The sequence below is a fragment of the Electrophorus electricus genome, chromosome 3 (assembly GCF_013358815.1).
Source record: "Electrophorus electricus isolate fEleEle1 chromosome 3, fEleEle1.pri, whole genome shotgun sequence".
NCBI lineage: Eukaryota > Metazoa > Chordata > Actinopteri > Gymnotiformes > Gymnotidae > Electrophorus > Electrophorus electricus.
In genome coordinates, this window is record NC_049537.1 from 26,993,169 (window position 1) to 27,013,203 (window position 20,035).

General features: G+C 39.4%; 1 protein-coding gene across 1 annotated transcript; it reads right to left on the minus strand.

The window, feature by feature from the left end:
• Nucleotides 1–115: 115 nt before the first annotated feature.
• On the minus strand, nucleotides 116–19,187 carry fndc4a (fibronectin type III domain containing 4a). The gene is made up of 6 exons (XM_026997984.2): nucleotides 18,406–19,187; nucleotides 10,189–10,304; nucleotides 9,226–9,430; nucleotides 3,512–3,601; nucleotides 3,033–3,166; nucleotides 116–1,527 (listed from the first exon to the last, which is right to left on the minus strand). The coding sequence occupies exons 1-6, from the start codon at nucleotides 18,479–18,481 to the stop codon at nucleotides 1,486–1,488; spliced, it is 663 nt and encodes a 220-aa protein (XP_026853785.1). The 5' UTR covers nucleotides 18,482–19,187; the 3' UTR covers nucleotides 116–1,485.
• Nucleotides 19,188–20,035: the final 848 nt, after the last annotated feature.

A 20,035-nucleotide genomic window follows, 5' to 3' on the forward strand; every position in this document is an offset into this window, starting at 1 on the left:
GTGTATGACGCAATATTCAAATAACAAAGCATTTACTGATAATACTGTATAACATTCAAATAACAAGGCAGGACCATCAAAGTGACATCATTCAATAATTTTATTGTAAGGAAATCAAGCTATCTTATTGGATACATGGTCTAAATCTAATACCAGTGAAATTGATTTCTGATTTATTAATTTTAAACATTGTAAGGATGTAATAACTATTTATATAGATAATTTCATATTTGGTATATCATGATATATCATACTTGATATCATATTTGATATCAAATATCATATTTGATATGATGTTTGATATATCATGATACTGTTATGAAGCTGCACCCAGTTTCCCAAATGCATCATAGATCATCAGGATTTAAATCTTCATACTGTTAGAGAAAGTGTTCAAAATAACTTATTTTTTCTCTATGACGTTATGAAGATCACTGAAGGAAAACTTTGAGAATGCAGACATTGTGTTTTCATTTTATTGCTGGAAAAAAGGTTTGATAACACTATGTATTGACTTTACACAGATACAATCTGATAGAGTGGATGCTTCATGTTACTGTCTTCTATTTACAATTAATGATGCTGCACACAGTCAATATTATTAGACATTATATACAAGCATTGGGCAGCATGCATCCTAGTAAATATTTTGGAGCTTGTTCACCTTACTTTTTCTAGTCAGTTCTAGTCATGATCGCAAAACACTGAAACATTCACATCGAAAGTTCTACCAATACTATCCAAGCTTTGACAGACTCTGCTGAGTGCACAGAGCTACCTATTTCTAATCATGTGAACAGCTCGGTCAAGATTTGTGTTGGCAAATTATTTCTTTCCATCTATGTAACTTAACCAAGCACGCTTTTATCACTGTAACAATCTTCGGTGTTCAAACAGTATTTTCCCTGGTTACCCTTCCAGCGGTGATGTGCTGCATTGTCCCTTTGTATTCCATATGGCTCTCCTTGTTAGCACATGTGCTCAGTGCTTGTTATTTTCCAGTGCTGAGCAGACTGTGGGGGTAGATTCATGAGCAGCCTCGCACAGCTGCTTGAATCAGAAGCCCGTGAGCATCCACTCAAGTGCCACTATCCCCCCCCATCCCCATTTTTACTGTGACTGCACACACATAAATTGAACCAAGTGGGAAGAAACCCTGCCTAAGTCCTACAGTACCATATCAAAAATGAACATAGGTATGTAGGAGCAAACACAGGAGTAAAGCAACATTGCTGACATTGCAGCAAATCAACAGAATTCGAATGAGACATACAGCAGTAATGTTTACTTTATATACAGTTACCCTACAAGAGTAGATTGCTTTTGACACATTGTGCATGTCTGCATCTATGTGCATGCATGGGTGCTCATGGGTTGTAAGTTCTGGAGAGCTGCAGAGGTAGCCAGTGTAATGGTCGACCTAATGCTGTAGCTCCATATGGTACCGTGACTCTGTGGTGGAGGGGTGAAGAGGAGGTGGTCCCATTAGACCTCAATGATGTTGATAGATGGCACAGACTGATGAAACTGCAGCACACAGGAGAAATAACAACAGAAACATGACTGGTACAGAAACAAGCCAACCATCATTAAGCTTTGAAATCATTTGGGCAGATGTCAGGGATAGGGAGGCTCTTGGGCTTCAACACAACAGCAATGGATGGCTCTGCATCAGAAAACTTATAACACACAGCATACATACTGGTCTGGACATTCATAATAAAGGAATGTGTTTATGTGAGACAAATGGCAAATAAACAGAAAATCTTCATATGCCAACATGTCTAACACCACATTTTTACGTTGACTTATAATGACTTTATCCTGAGGCTAAACTGTCACCAAGTATTCAGTATCTACAATGAAAATGGAAGCAGAACGGAGAACTGTCAGAAAGATCAAAGGCCTTTATAGTTGGGTGTTGATTCTCCTGGGTAGATGGTCTATTTTAAAAGTAGGTCACTGGTTCTGTATCAGTGTCGTGGAAAATGTCAAGACATTTGAAATGCTAAAGCGGCCTCATTTTTTTGTTGTTGTTTTTTGCTACTGAGACGAGATGGAGCCTCCCCCTCAAAGTGTGACATAAACAGTACAGTTGCATGAGGTATATGTGAAATTTAACAAATGTGAAGCAGTTCATGAGATGTTGCTAGCCATTTGTTTCTGTTGTTTCTGATATTAATTTGCAATTTTAACTGAAAGACCAGTCTGTATCAGTCCTTCTAAATTGCGTTCATTACATGTTTCTAAACAGACAAATATCTAAATAAATAAATAAGTAGATTACATAAATCAGGGACACTGGTAGGGCAGGTCAGCTGACAGGGACAATAGTTGCTGTGCTCTCTCTTGCCATCCCTCTCTCAGACTGCCAGTTGCTGGTTCCTATCAATCCTATATGATCCTGTTCTTTTGTTTGTTATAATAAATGATCCTGCTCTTTTTGTTTTGTTAAAATAAATGATTTGAGTCAAAGGATGGATTTCACATCTAGATATCATATTTTAGTACTAGTTTTAGAGCTGTTTTGGTAGCAGTAAAAGACCCTCAGGTTTATTTGAATGAACCTCTAATCACAGAAACCCTCACCCAACAGCTTGTTCTTTTTATATGTACAATTTACAAACTGCACAAGTCCAGTATTGTACATTTATCATAACAGTAAATCCATCTTCATGTCTTTTTCCTTTGTGTGAAGCTTCAACAGAAATTCAAAAGGACGAGGAAAAGGAAAAGGACAACATATTGTCCTAAATCATCATGTCAATATACGAGAAAAACACATCTTGATTTTGTAACTAGTACTGAAACACATTCGATCTAAATGTATTCAACCACATATAGAATGTGTGATTCTTGATATTAAACCTTTAGAATCTTTTTTTTTTAAGCTTTTTGCAATTTCTTTGTGATTTTATGTGATGCAGTGCTATTCGCAACATTGACTGCAGTGTTCATAAAAAATGAAGGCCCTTGAATACACCAATAAATCAGACAATAGTCCTTTGTTGTCACTTTTAAAGGTGACCTACCTTGCTTCTGAGTAGTCCACCGCTGTGATGCTCAGGAGTGCTCCGCTCAGACGACGGCTTGACCTTCTCCTTACTGTTACTGTTATCATTGTCTTTGATAATGTCATACTGCCGGCAGAAGAGTGCGATGACCGCTATGAAGAGAGAGCAGGTGATAGCCACTCTTAGCTAGATAAGGCTAAGCTGCAGGGAGGTCTATGCATGGGCCTAGTGTCATAGACCCCACACAGTTGAAGTGTCAGAGAAGCTCCTTGACTCTGCTTTCAGAAGTGCAGTGTAGCTTTTGATAAGTTGTGATTGACAAGCATGGGAATACAAATCACGGCAAACACAACATATTCTATAGTATGTTCAATAAAGGTATGGCATCCATCGTCTCAATGCAGAATCTGGGAAAATGGGTAGGTGCAAAAAAGTCCATAAGAGGATGAATCAGTTCTCCCATTACAACTGGCTCCCATCTATAACTTGGCACCCACCTGCCCACATAAGTAGCACCACCACAATGATGATCATCTCTCCTGTCTGCAGGTTTCTAGACTTATCCAGGCCTTGAACGGTTGGGTCATCTGTAAATATGAGAGATGGTAGATTATGTGTTCAGTTATGATTTCGTAAAAAATAGGGTCTTTCTCAATATAATATTTAGTAGCTTTCCCACAAAATATATGTGTGTGTGTGTGTGTGTGTGTGTGTGTGTGTGTATGTATATATATATATATATATATATATATATATATATATATATAGTGTGTGTGTGTGTGTGTGTATATATATATATATATATATAGTGAGAGACTGAGAGAGAGGGAGATTCAAAACGATAGTAAAGTACACAGAGTTTCCAGAGAAACAGGATGTTTCAGATAAAGGTCCTTCATCAGATGTGCAAGCAAATTGCTTTTCAAAGTGTGAAGCACTTTGCTTGAATAGCTGATGAAGGAATTCTGTCTGAATCGTCCTGTTTTTCTAGAAACTCTGTACTTCACTACAATTTTGAATGTCTACATCATTTGAATAGATAGATAGATAGATAGATAGATAGATAGATAGATAGATAGATAGATAGATAGATAGATAGATAGATAGATAGATAGATAGATAGATAGATAGATAGATAGATACCTTATACAAGAGAAGAAAAGAAATTTTATTTGAATGAAGGAAATGCAAGATTGATACAATAACCTATGTCCTTGTGCACTGCTGGCTGAAACTGCAGGTGATTAATTTATCTGTGGCTCAGCCTTTGGCTTATTACACAGGGTGATTAAGCCAGCATTCTCGTTCCTTCCAATCAACCAGAGGCTGGAGAAGTGCTTGCCTAACCAGGCATCTGTCTCCACCATTAATCCTGTATTAAAGGGATTGACTTCAGCACAATTTCCTCTTCCTACCATCTTGTAACCTGTGTGGACCTGGGCCAGAGCCCCACTCTTCCTAAGTGATCCCCTTTAGTGGATAAATGCTACTTTGTCTCATAAACGTAGGCCGTCAAAAGTGAGAAACCGGCCCGGGTGGTGGAAATGCAGTCTTGGGTGGTGGTGGTGGTGGTGGTGGTGGGTGTGTGTGTTGGGAAATGGGTCAGAGGATTTGGCCCAAGAAGTTACTGAGCAGCGTCAATCGCATCACCTCACTCTCCAAGTACGAGGGAGGGTTTTTGAGACATGGTCTCGCCCTCCGCTAAAAATGAGTCAAAATGAGCAACGGTGAAGCTTTCTCCCTCATCGGCTTCATCAGCTGCATCAGTGAATATTTATGGCTCTGAACACTGTGATTCCTCGCTCACCTGTGGAAACACAGGAATAAATGAATGAACCGGATCAAGTAGCTGTCTATGCCCCAGTATTTTAAATGGTAAAAGATGTTCAATGCTCTGCTGCTCTTTATCTCCTGAGACATGGGGACTTGCTGACTATGGGAGGCTATGCTAGTCTTTTCTATTTTTCTGAAGTTGGCATAGTAACGGGTTCTCATCCAATTAGTGAGCTCTCTTTTGGTGTTTAGATGATGCAAGGGTATGCCAGACAACGGCCTTGCTGCATATTGGCATATATTCAGATCTAAGCATCTGTTCATTAGTTCCACTAGACTACAGTATGTGTGAGGATTCTATTATATGCATACACACGTGTAGTGTTATGCTGTTGAAAAAAAAAAGCATAACAGGATCAAAAGCACACACACCACAGGACTAATTAATGAAGCATTTAAAGGACATCAGTATCATTTCACTTACTTGTTGACTGCCACAACACAAGAATGTGAATGAACTGGCTAGCTTTTGGAGTGCATGGAGGCAGAGGTTTTGGACAGATAATGGGTTTCAACTTTTCAGTTGCTGACATAATACGCCTGATCCAGTTGCATTTGAAATGGATCAAGGAAAATGGAAATGAGCCTACCATTATAAACATTTGCCAGAGGCAACGAGTTACTTTGCCAGTCATGACAGTGTATCAGCTGAGAATGTTTTTTTCATCGGGAGGGTAATACTTTGTTTGTTACAGCAGCAAGAGTAGGTTTTTCATACAGACCCAATTTCCAAAGTCAGGCTCCAGCATGGCTTTGAAGCACCAGGGTAATTGTATCTCAGAGGAATCAGCCTGAGTCAAATCCAGTGCTATGAGACAGCTGAGGCTGTCTGCAGTCAGAGAAACAGGCTAATCACCTCTTTGGCATGCTTCACTACTTCTTAACTTGACCTCTCTGGCTGAATACACTGGTCAACAAGGATTTTGCTTCCTGCAAAAAAGGCCTGCTTGTTGTGTATTTTTTCATATGCTGAATTGAAATATGTTTCAGAATTTCTCTATTACCCATAGTTTTTTCAGGTTCAGGTATACTTATATGTCATGTATAGTATAGAAAAGCAGTGCCAACAAAAGTGGATCCCCTCTATGTTGGCAGACTTTTGCTGGATACTGAAGAGCCTACAGGGATACTACTGAAGCCAAATATACTGTAGGGGAAAACCATTCATTATATATTTTAAAAGTAGATTTGTACATATTTCAAGTGTATTAACAGCCTTATGAATAAGTAATATATACTTCTTGTTCTATCACTTAGAATTGACCTGTCACTTAAAAACAAGTATGATAGAAATATTCTAAAAACAGATACAAATTCAGCATAAAAAGTACTAATAAGGCCCAACTAATTCAGTTTGTGAAACAAACAAAAAAACACTTTGTTGCCCGTTGATGCTGCCCAGTCAGACTTTTCCATTGACTTCTATAACAAGTTCTAATCAAGGTAACATAACAACCACTAAAACCATTGAAAGTGCATTCTGAAACTTTTCTTGTATTTCTGTGCTATTCTTGACAAGACAGCATTTTCCTGTGCATAAGCTAAGAATGACAATATTCTGCTCTTGCATTTTTTGTGCAACAAATGTATGATCATAAGGGACAGATGAGAGCAAAGGCACAAAAAAACAATTTTCTGAATTTGCATGGAGATGAGACTTGAAAAAAGTACCAGAAAATTTTGTGTTAGGGATACATCTGTCTTATTGATTTCCAAACAAATTTAAATGCTTAAGGATATGCATCAGATCAATGGCCCTTGAATGAGACTGGTTGGCTCTAATTGAGGCACTTTATATGAGCTCTGCGAGGCAACGATGCAGCAACAAAAGCCATTTTGAATTCATTCAAAGCCCCAGTGCACATTAGAGAAAGTGCTGTGCCACTATTGCGGGGACTCTTTGAAGCGCCATCACACCTCACAATCGTGTTATTGAATCATGATGCCACTGTGGATGCTGGGTTGGGGAATGTCCTTGTTGGAGGCTCAATTTCAGATATTACCTGTATGAGAACACCAGCAGAAGGCTGCAGATGGCTATTGAAAAATAGCACTAGGACAGAGTTTTGTTTTGACAAAGATTCAAAACGTGTCTCAGTTTTGGTTAAATCTAAAATGAGGGGTATAGTGAATGAAACAAACGTATTGAACTACAGACTCACTTCAACAGGATATCCTCATAATATACTTTACTTAGTGTGTGTGTCATGGTGTGTGTAAGAGGGGCAGAATAAGAGACAATAAACAAGTCACAAGTGTTTGGGGAGTGTATTTCAAGCAACTTGAATATGGCAAAACCGTGCTTCATCTTTGCCACCATAAGGGGTGGAGAAATATAAGCAGTCTATGTAATGAGCTAACTTTGACTAAGATGAAACAGTCCTGATCTCATTCTGGTTTTGTATAACCTACAGGAGCAACCCATGAAGGCACTTTTAGGTGCCTCACTTTATACCAGCTCCACAAAGGAATGTGACTTTCTGCTAATCCTAAAGATCATAAAGATCAAGGTCCTATTTCTCAGAGAAATCTCATTAATAATTTCCCTATACTATTAAGATAAGAAGATATTCTCTCTAGCATTTTACAATAAGGTGCGTACTAATTGTAAAATGAAGTCCTGGCTTCTTATCTTTGTTGAGATGTATTCAGCTCCACTGACCATTGGCCTTACACCTACTCTGACTTGTAGTAAAAAGCCTTTATAGTGCTCTGAAAGCACTTAGGACCAAGCATGTGGGAGAGTGAAGTGCTACTGTGTCTACAAAAGGAAAAGCTCTAGAGATGGAATTTAATTAAAGTGCACAAACACTTGGTCTTCATCTTCAGCGGAATTTCATTTCTATGTGCTTCTTTTATTAAATGCTGCCCTGAGTCAGCAAGTATTAAACCAAGATTAAACTGTTGCTCCCTATCATTCAAGTATTATATTCTAAGTCTGCCAAAGCATTTTCACTTTGATATGGACTGCTGTCATTGTTCGCTCAAAGAAGTCACCCTCAACATGTTCCTACACCTTCTAATGTCAATCACTCGACTCAAAGTGACTTCTCAAGTAATGGTGGGGACAAAGACAGTTTCATAGCAATTGACTTCTACAAGACAGAAGCGTAACGTTGAGAGGCAAGGCAGTATGCAGAGACAAGCCGTCGTTAACAAGAACACGGACGTATATTAAATATAACAAACAAAACAAAACCCCAACACAAGGAATGACACCGAAAGTAATTAACACAAAACACGGCGAGCGAGAAACAGTTTTAGGCACAACGACGAGAATCAGAGCACGGTAGGGCAGACGTCACAGGGACTTGGAGAGGAGGGGAGTCCTGCTGTGACAAGAAGTCTAGCAATTAGTGATCTCACTTGTAACTCTTCTTCTTAGCGACTTCAGCTACCTCTGTGACCCTTGTGGGACCTTTAGAAATTATTTAACACATTTCCAGAGCTAGATTAAAAATGTATGAATGATCCACGGAAAGGAGAAATACAGTTTGCAGCTAATTTAAGAAGCCTTGCTTTTTTCCTTTTTCTGTACATGCAGAATTTTATACAGGAAAGTAAGTCTAATTCCCAAAATTTAATATCCAGTCTGCATAGCGAATGCTCTGGGTAATGCTGTCCGCTGGCTGGGCTGGGCTGGGCTGGGTCTATCAAAATGAGATGTAGTCCATCTGCATTGCATAGTGGTGACTATGAAGTATGAGTGACACTCAGTGTCAGGAAGCTGACCAGAAAATCCAGCAGAAATGGAGAGGCTCCTGCCGTCATGCATGATGGCTCTATCAGTGAGTGACTGAGAGATGAGTAGGGAGGGGATGTGAGAGTGGGAAGGAGCGTTCAAAGTTCAAAGCATTTGTGGCACAGAGTGGCACAAATATTTTTTTCATGCTACATTATATCTAAAAACAGAAAAACAGGGAAAATGGCAACAGGTGATTGGTTCAATGGTTTTTTTTTACTAGCTTTATTGTGACACTTGTGATTCACTTTTGAAATAGATGCTAATGACTTTTGTTAGAATTGTTTTGACTGAATGTATGCACTCATTTGGCTTTCAGATCATGAAGATCTCAGGAATTATCAGCTCCACAGAATTAGCTCTGTCAGATCCGGGAAGAAATGTACATTTTTAGCACAACAAAACTGAGGTCTCACTAGTCAATATACAAAATACACCCAGGTCCAAGACCCATTGTCACATTGTTTTTGGAAAGTCTGAATTATACTTGTCATACATATGAAATTGGCCATATGGAATATCCCTGAAGTACACCAAAAAAATGTAATAATATCCATAAAGAAAACAGACACTATACACTACACACAGTCTATAATTAGAGTCAACAGCAGACATGAAAAGTAAAGTCTATAATACCTTGGTTTGAGCTGTTGGAAGGGAAACGGTCTGACTTCTTCAGGGTTCTGAAGTGGACCCGTTTGCTGGCTTGGCTCTCTCCATAGAGGCCAATAGACTGGACTTGAACAATGTAGTCAGTCTCCTCCTCCAGGTCCCAGAGCACACATGCCCTGCTGGTGGTGTTCACCTCCCGGATAAACCTCTGCACGTGGCCATCCTGCCTCTGGAACAGCCATAAATCCAGCGACCCTTAATCAGGCATTCCTCTGTCCTGCTCTACTGTTAATTCACTTCAGGCAGAAACTTTGTTTTCATATCTCAGTACCAAGATTAGAACACCTCACACTGTTAGGAGAAAGAAAGAGTAGGCTTGCTGTCAGCTGGGCTGAAAGTTTCACTACCTGTGTGAGGGAAGTTCTTTAAGTCAGACTGCGCCACATAAAATCTTAAAGAGTATGAGTACCCTCTATTTTCTGACATTCTTCACCCTCTTCACTGGTACTGAAAAAAATGATTAGAAAAAATTTAGGTTTAGGTCCTGCAGTTTTTTTTTGCATTTGATAGGATAGAACAGACCATTTTACCTCATGAGCGCAGCTGCCATTTAGAAAAAAATGTATTAATATGTCTTTATCAGCATAGTACAGTATAATTACTTTTTTTAGACAACTGTGGTTTTGCTTGTTACATGTGTAGGCCTATAACTGCATACTATATCATTATAGTATTTGATGAGCCCAAATGTCTATTGTTTCATTGCTTCCATCACTTCGATTATTCTACATTTAAGGGGGGGGGGGGTCTCACCATTTTAGCAATGATAGTTATTTATAAAGTCATGTCCTTATTTCTTAATTCCTTATTATTACAATTAACTTACCTTAGCAAGCTAGATCTAAATTATTCCTCACAATTAAAATGAAACAAAACAAAACACCAACCAAATCTAATATTCTGCTGAAGATAAATTCCACCACTTACTTGCTGCAGAATAGAGAAGCCAATTATGACATCACCCTCTGGAACCTCCCAGGACACAGTTGCTGAGTCGGCCCTCAGGTTCATGATTGACACATTGACTGGAGCTGGAGGGCGGTCTAAAAACCAAGAGATTGGCACATACACATTTCTAATTAACTTCCCCGTTCAATTATTGCCATATTTGACCTTAAGAACATCCAAAAAATCATTATGTATAAATATGTAATAGCATCAAGGAGCCATGACCAGTATTTTGTTTGGGAATGGTGCTAACTATTATTAAGGGTCTTCAGGTCCCCCCACATTGTGTGACCCCCCACATTGTGTGACCTGCAGTGGAAATGAGTAACTAGAAGTAGCAAAGCTGAGTGCCAGATATATGTTCCATAAAGTAGGCTATGGACAAGCCCAGCAGCAAGGAACTGGCAGTGGAAATTAAACACAACTGGCAAACCATCCTAAAAAAGGCTTCTTGTACTTTATACTTTGCCACAACTGTAATTATTACCATGCTGAGTGAGGCGAGGCAGGAGAGAAAAGCTGAGCTGTTTAATTGCAGCAAATCTGACAATAGTCCAAAATCGGGAAGGCGAGAGTCAACAAAACGAAACCAGAATACATAGCAAAGACGAAACCAAAACAACCTGGCATTTGAAGGGGGAGCTGGTGGCAGGAAGCACCTATCAGTAACTACTGGAAGTACTAGAGCTGGTTTATAGGGAGCCTGTCCACTTCCTAATCCTCATGTTATATTAAAAAAAAAAAAAAAAAAAAAAAAAAAAAAAAAAGACTGCAACACTGTACAGAATACAGTTGCAGTTTACTAGCAACCTGCGCCGCTTCACCCCAGCTCTGCTCCCTGCAACCCGGAGCTCTCCTGAATGTCCTGCTTTGAGGTTCCACCATCTGTATTATTATTATTATCTAGTTGAAAGATTTCTTAAATATTTGAAATATTTTTTCAACAGGAAGGGAATGTGGAATTAAGCCTGTAAAATGTAAACTGGTTTATTACCATAGGTGTCACTTACGCTGATAATGCTGGGGATGTCTCTCTACCACTTTCTGAAATGACAGATTTTGTTACCACTACTTTTTGTAAATGTACTCTGAAAATATTAGTGTTTCCTCTACATGTTGTCTTTGCTTAATTTATTCAATAATAATTTGAGTAATAATATGCTTGTTTAGTCAATAAAGCAAAATTAATTATGTTCCTAATGACAGAATCATAAAACATTTGTGCTTATATTTGTCACACTATGCCAACATAAAGTGTGGCCAAAGTCTAGATTTAAACCTCACTAAGAACATTTCATCTCACAACTTGTAGGAGGCCATTAATCCTTTACTGCATGGTCTTGTCATGTGACAACAATTACTTTTTAGGGGAGTCAGACTACAATATAAAATGTAATTTTATATTCCATATAAAATGTAGAAACAGTAGAAAATGTGTGCTGCACAAATCGGGCAGTGCAGTAAAATGACATAATGTACGTATGTGTGAAGTTCTGTGCATGCACAGTCTGAATCGAGCAGGAGTGACACCGACAATTGTGACCAGCCGTGGCCAGTCTGAACTGGTTGCCAGTCCCAATTGGCAGCTGCATTGCCACTATAGTTGCAAATATCTAGGCAGTGATAAACATGCTGCCAGATATGACTAATTGCTATAGCCTATGCTAGATGCAATAATGTAGGATAAAAAGGAGAAGGTGAGACCTAGAAGTAAAATGAAACCTGTTGCTGTTAAGCATAATTGTGTTATTAATTACATAGCTATAATGAACTAGAACTTTTATAATAATTTTTTATTTTGTAAACCTTTAATTATCAAATAAAACTAAATCGAATGTTAAATGACTTGTGGTCTATTGGGATGCATGAGAACATTGGCCTTCCAATGCAACCCTCAACAGGAATTATAGCAGCCAGTTGGCTGAATTAATAGAATTTAAGAATCAGTTCTAACTAGTCAGGAAAGCTGGTGCCTAGCTGCCTCCAAGTATTTGTAACTGCTGCCTGGAGAGCCAACAGGCATGGTAAGTAGGCGGAGTCACTGTCAATCGTTTCTTGCCTCAGTCCATCATATAATGGAGATGAACTGTCAATCTGAATTTGCCAATCAAAAGTGAAGTACCTCTCTATCATTTTTGTTTCAGCCAGTGGGTTTAAGGAAAGTCGAAAGAGGCGTTACATACTGTCTTGGCACATGAAAATGTGAATAGATAGTTGCTGCACTGTTTAAAATGTTGGAGTTTCCATTAAATATACCCTAATTTCTTATTTCTGATCATGACAACATAATTAAATGATAGAGAAAAAGCCAAGAAAAAGTGTGAAACACTAGGAAGGCATACAACAACTATCAACAAATAAGACAGAAAGACAAGGGCTCAATATACAAAGCCAAATTAGATGAAACAAGGCACAGGTGCACACAGGTGGGTCTATACAACACATTTGAAGACAAAAATGGATCTAAAACGAAAACAAAACCACATGACATTTAGCACCACTGTGACACTTCAGGGGTTGAAACATAACACATGGCCTTCACTGTATACTGTTAGTAACAGATGTTTGTATCTCAGAATAACAAGATAAAACTATCACCCAGCAAACACTACACAGTTTCCTCAGCCATCCTATCTATAAGTCATTTTCTCATTAGAACAAATAGTGGACAAGTCATTATATAAAAGGCAACCATAGTTTTGAAATATGACGCTGAGTATTAATTTTTATTTGTTTTCTCTCTCTCTTTAGTGTACAACTCTCTTGCCAAAAGTGAGGTCCAATCTGGCCAAGTGGCTTTGGAATGTGACGTCTACTCCCATGATGAGCCCTCAGGGTTCACACAGCTCCTTTAGAAAGAAATCTCAGTCAAATTAATGTGTTACTACTTTGTTTCCCTTAGAGCCAAGCACTCCACTCTAAGTGAAAGCTACAGTTATACATACACACAAATATATACACTGTGATGAGGTGAGGCAAAGCATGATGCGGGGACGTGCCGTGTGGAACACTACAAAACGTTTTCTTGTAGCACAAAAAGACAAACGCGTGGCTAGCAAACATCGACAATGCTCATATGAAAACACTAATGATACACAGTGAGGAGCAGGTGTGAAACAGGGAGGGTGTGACCATACAGACGAACGTGTACCTGTCTCAAAGACTTCCAGAAAAATGAGATTCAGAGGTTCAGAGGGAATGCTCTCTCCATCACTACATTTGGCTAAATTGCAGTCTGTAATAGAGTGTGATTGAATTCTGGATACTATGTCCTGTGTTGTGTCCCCTTTTTCGATTTTCACTTTTTTTTCATCTCCACTGCTGTGGTGCTCTATCATGATTTAGCAGGCAATAGACAAGCTAATTAGTCTCGCAAAAAGCAAACTCCTAGGCAGAGAGCATACAGTGCCGGATTCAATACCACAGAGCATACCTCTATTGCCAGGGCCAGGGAGAAAATAGAAAGTTGGTGAACCAGCCCGAACCAGGATCTTTTACGTAGGCATTTTCCGACAGCTCTTCCAAGCATTACTCTAATGGATTAATGTGATGCCTGGGTGATAAAAAAAAAACCAAAACAGCATTGTTCCCTTGCTTAATTGGATGTTTTTGTCAACCACTACAAATGCTGACATTTCACTGAATTATGCAACAACTCATTTTGAATTTCATTTTACTCATTATGCAATGCTTAGTTAAAGATCTGCACTCACTGTAGTCAGAGGAACTGTCATTTAATCTGTTGTCATTATCTAGGGTTTATAAAGAATTATTACAATGCAGACAGAATCCTCATTCTACATTGCATTGATGCACAAAAAAAAAGAATCCTGCAATAAATGCAAGGGTCATGTTCAAGTATGCTGCAGATGAATCCAGAGGAATCACATTTAGTATGCAACTGGTAATCAATGCCCAATGATCGAAACACGTGAGTTCAGCAGTGTGACAGTCAGATGTCAATATCTCATTTCAATCAATTAAACACTGCAGGAAAGGTTACATAAATGGGCTGGAGAGAAAGGCTGAATGAATGGACAGGCTTAGCTCTGTGGCTAATCATGGCAAAGCAAGGGGCAAGCCTCCTGTGACATCACAGGGTCATATCATTTGTTTTAATGAGGCTTTGCATTCACAGCATCTGTGCGCGTGTGTGTGTGCATGTGTGTGTGTGTGTGCGTGTGTGTGTGTGAGTGTGTGTGCGCGCGTGTGTGTGTGTGTGCGCGTGTGTGTGTGTGTGTGTGTGTGGATGTGTGTGTGTGTGAGTGTGTGTGCGTGTGCATGTGCGCGTGTGTGTGTGTGTGTGCGCGTGTGTGTGTGTGTGTGCGTGCGTGCGTGTGTGTGTGTGTGCGTGTGTGTGTGTGTGCGTGCGTGCCTGCGTGTGTGTGTGCGTGTGTGTGTGTGCGCGTGTGCGTGTGCGTGTGTGTGCATGCGTGCATGTGTGTGTGTGTGCATGTGCGTGTGTGTGTGTGTGCGCGTGTGTGTGTGCTTGTGTGTGTGCGTGCGTGCGTGTGTGCATGCGTGCACGTGTGTGTGTGTGTGTGCGTGTGCGTGTGCGTGTGTGTGTGCGTGTGTGCGTGTGTGTGTGTGTGCGTATGTGTGTGTGTGTGTGTGCGTGTGTGTGCGCGTGTGTGTGTGTGCGCGTGTGTGTGTGTGTGTGCGTGTGTGTGTGTGCGTGTGTGTGTGAGTGTGTGTGCGTGTGCGTGTGCGTGAGTGTGTGTGCGCGCGTGTGTGTGTGTGTGTGTGCGCGTGCGTGTGTGTGTGTGTGCGTACGTGCATGTGTGTGTGTGTGTGTGCGTGAGTGTGTGTGTGTGTGTGTGTGTGTGTGTGTGTGTGTGCGGGCGTGTGTGTGTGTGTGTGTGCTTATATTGTTATTAACCATTGTTATCATGACTCTGAACATGTCGATGAACCGAAATAATTAGACAGTGTATGCTGGTGACAAAACATGCCACAATGCTAAAGAGTGCACCCAGTCCTTATGGTACTCTTCCATGATCACTCATTGCAGTGCCAGACTGGCTCAGGCCTTGCTCGCTTTCTTTCAAGGGAGAGCTCATTGTTCTGCAAGTAATAAGAATTGCAAGTTCCCAGAGGAGGCTTGCAGCATGCAGAGAATAAACTATGATGCATGACTGGGTATAAATTCTTTCCTGGTGCAGGAAATGACTGGACAGAAAGCATATAACTTATAGCAGTCTTGTTAGTAGCAGCCATTCAAAACACTTCTAAGCTCTCACAGGCATTGGATAACTAGATGGGGAACATGATCTTACTGGCGATGGGGAATATATTAATCCTGGGTATTGCTGCAGTGAAGCCATTATTGATGCACTGTACATATGTAAAGATCTTTTAGTCTGAAGTATATACTATTTCATATTAAAGGGTGTAAAAATGTTTGAATATGTTGAACCTTGCCCAGTTTAAAACAAGGAGTGACTGATGTGTTTATAGAAACCACAGATATTAAGTCCGATGTATGATAAATATTTTCATTCCATACACAGCATCTGTTCCTAGCTTTCCCCTACCTTCTCTGCTTATGGGTATGTTTGTATCCAGCACAGTGAGTCAGGCCTCGTTCAAATCTCTTATGCAACACATCATTAAACCAACACAGGTCACCATGGGTAAGGCATTGAATATAAGGTAAAACACAGGAATTCATACAAAGCTCAGACATCCTGTCAGACTGAATAATGAGATACAAATTTCTTGCTGCACATAATCTGCTCTTCGGGAACTACCCTGAGTGTCCAGGTAGTCATGATCCAGACTTTGCAAAAGACTTTACTGCAATTTGAATGGCCATTTTCAAATGGGTAGAAAGAACATGCTATTCTGATGAATTTGAACTCGTGTCTATTTCACATTTTAGTCAATGCAATTTCTGAGTGGTGCAATTTTGCTCTGCATCTCTGTCTTCTCTTCTAAAACATATACAATTGCCCATAAAAGCTATCTTGAGTTAAACTAGACTTTCACAAACCACTCATATGTAATGAATTATACTGACTTACTTCTTGGCATTGTCACAATTAGAAGCTCTATCTACCACAAGTATTTTAAAAGAATAAATAAAATTATATGCATTCCAAAGTCTTTACTGCATGATGCTGCATCAAAACAGCGAGTACACCATGTTCACTTAGCAGCCACGAGCACAGGACCTTACATAGCACTCCTGTCCTTCTCTGCTTCCTCCGCACATCAGAAGACCTCTGCCATGTCAGAATAGATTCTGGGAAGGGGGTTAACTTTAAGACCCTTTTACTGAACCTGCATGGGGATGTATTTTGTATTTTGTGCCAGGTCACGGTTTTTAATCCTGTCAGGTCTGACGTTATTGCACAGATGGAGCTACAGACTGTTTCATCACCATAGGCCTTTGGAATCTGCAATCACCCCTCAAGGGGGAAACAACACCTGTCCCACTGAAGCCAAGTGTAAGTGTTACACTGATACTACCCATGCCCTTGAAAAACCAAGGTAGTTCTGCTAGTTTTTCTAAATGCACATAACATTAAATGTAAGGTACACTGTTATCTAGATACCAGAAACTGATGAAAAAGATCCATACATATAGCTGACAATTTTTATACCTACAGGACTATGCTCTGTTGATTGTCATAGTAACACTGAGCAAAGCACCCAGGGTGCAGAAACACACCTGGCTCTGATTCTGACCACTGCACCCAGCCATGTAACTGTGACTATGAGGAGTGCAAATCCAAAGGATTAAGTGAAAATGTTACTCAAATAAATATTCAGCAACAACTGTTTTTTTTATCAGCATGAATGCATTGTTTATAGGAATAAGTAGGAATATATAGGAATGTAGGAATAATACGAGTATATAGGCATAGGAATATATTTAAATGAAATAACTTATATCTGCAGTATAACTTTGTGGAGATAGCATGACAAAGAAACCCATTCTGAATGCATATTTATGCTCTCCCTCAGACATGTATTCCACAGTTGTCCAACCATGCAAGATTAGTCCAATATAAATCCCTCTCGTCTAGGATGAGTGCAGTGGGGACTCATGACGTTGTTGTGACTACCTGTGAGGCACCAAAATTGGGCCAGTTGCCGGTCTAAAGTTAATGCAATCAGTAGCGACAGACCTGTGTTCTTCTCTCATGCAACCCTTCGGTCGCCTCTCACAATGTGGATTTTCCTTTGATTTGCTATGAATATGAAATGACTAAAAATCTAATTTAACGGTTAAATATTCTGACCTGAATTGTTGTTCTCTTATCAGCTCTTGGTTTATTACAAAGCAGATTAATTATGCACTCTAGCGCAGTTTTCAAACTAAAGCCCATGCAACTTTCAGTTCTGGAAGCGCAAAGACTTCAAACAGGGAATGGGCTACTTAGCTCCGGGAAAAATCGTGCGAGAATAGTTGTTGCATTAAGGCGTCCGCACGACTCGAAATCTCAGACGACTTTCTAAATGGAAGAGCTAGGCGCAAAATAACTCAAACAAAAAACCTCTGTTTATTAAGACTATCCTCTGTGGATAGCTTACACTGACACTGCTGCCAAAGAGAAAAGAATACAACGAGAGATTTTGTGGATTATTTAGTAGTAGTATTAAATACAATCTTTCTCGATCGCCAAATCCTGGCCTCCTCTCGTATAGTATTTGTTGCTATGACTCAACACTCACTGTTGAGCTATTATTGTATTCGAAATATTTAGGTCAGTAAGTGAAAATTCTCAGCGACGCACACATTTCTCTGTAGACGCCGCGTCGTTTAAACCTATGCGGTGTGATGGCAGTAATACTAGTCCAAAATAAAATCTCGTCTTTACAGAGAAATATCACAATTGCACGCTTTACCTGTTCCTTTGAAAGCAAGGTTCATTCACCTGTTGGGGCTCTAGCCCAGTAGTAGCTATTTCAGCGCTGAAATGCGGAATATCTTTTATATTTAGTATATAGTGGTCAGAGTAGGTCACACATCGCCGAAGGACTAGTAAAAGCACGGAAACCATGTTGAGCAACCATTTCAACATTCCTTGAATCTATTTGACTCGGAATAACCTTTAATCTGGGTTGCAATCATATGTAATCAGTAAATGAACTGTCTAACATGACAGTAAGCGCCAGTCAGTAAAAGAAGACGTCAAATGTTACCGTAAATCATTCGCTTTGACATGGAATGCTGGACGATTAACTTACTTGCTCCAACCAAAAACATGTCAGTAGCAAAGAGCAACAGTGCGACAGAGTTAAAGAAAACAAGGAGGCGAGCCATTTCTCGACTGTGATGCTGTTTCTTCTTGTGAATGTCAAAGAATCCAAATAGCTTCAGATAACCATTTCGGGTGCTTTATCTGTTCATTAGTTCCATCTTCAACATGATGATTAAGTATTAGTAATATTATTTGTCCAAATAGCCAAATGTACCCATAAGCATTTAAACCAAGTCACTTAACTTCATGTATTTCTCCAACGAGACCATTCTCACGAACAATTTACAATCACATCCAGACACGTCCATGTTATTTCATGTGTGTCAGGTGTCTTGATCAGTTTCCTTCATCTTCGAACGTTTAAATCTTTTCGTTCCCTAAAATCCCGATAACATCTTAGTCCGTTTCACTCGAATTACAAGCCTCGTAGTCCTTTGAGGTTTCCTCGTTAAATTTAAGGTATGATGGCAGTCTTACGTGCGCTTCAGTACCGGAGTTTCTCTTATCTTCCCACTGGGAAGCGAACATTTGCAGAGAGCAGCTGATCAAAAAGACCGAACGACGTCCTAACGATAACTCCTCACCCGTCCAGACGCCAGTTAACGCCACGTTAGCGAGTGAATGATGAGAATAATCACGAAGGTTCATTTACTGATGTAGCCTACGTTTGGTTTCACAGTATAGCTCTCCGATGTAGCAGGCTTTTAATTCGGACATAATTCCTTTCCTGTTATTAGGAGACACAACAGCAGCTGCACTGCCCGACAGTGTCAGTCCTAACGCAGGAGGCAGGGACCCGAAGACTGCCCCTCTCATCGAGAGTAACGGATTAGACTTGCATTCACTGAGCCTGTTGAAGCATTTTAAAGTGAAAGACTATGAAGATATGATGTAAATATTCTTTAAATACTGCTCAAAGTTTTCCTACTTTTTTAAACAAGGGGCAACACATGCACTGACTTTCCGCCTCTCTCCATTGCCTCATGCTCAATGATGCCATTAAATTAGACTACATTTAGATTTTTACTATTATAATTACATTGGGCTATATTTAGATTATTACTATTATAATTACATTGGGCTATATTTAGATTATTACTATTATAATTACATTGGGCTATATTTAGATTATTTTTATACTTACATTAGGGTATATTTAGATTATTACTATTATAATTACATTAGGCTATATTTAGATTATTACTATTATAATTACATTAGACTATATTTAGATTATTACTATTATAATTACATTAGGCTATATTTAGATTATTTTTATACTTACATGTAAACTACCAAACACCCCAGAACGGTTGATGAAGAAGATGCAAAAATGACCAGTCTAACAACTATCTAAGAGATGTCTGGATGTCTTAATTATAATTCATTTGTACAAATATGATTATTCTTATTGTTCTGTAATTATGTGCACAAGGCTATATTGCAGTGCCTTTTTCAAACAGGTATGTTTATTTTCCCTCCATGCTTGTCTTTTTAAAATATATATATGAATACCTGGCAAATTTGTCAGCACACAGCTTGTAAATGAACACGGACACTGGGGAAAAAGCGTCAGGCGTTAATAAGGAGACATAAATATCTGGCAAAACAGTTTA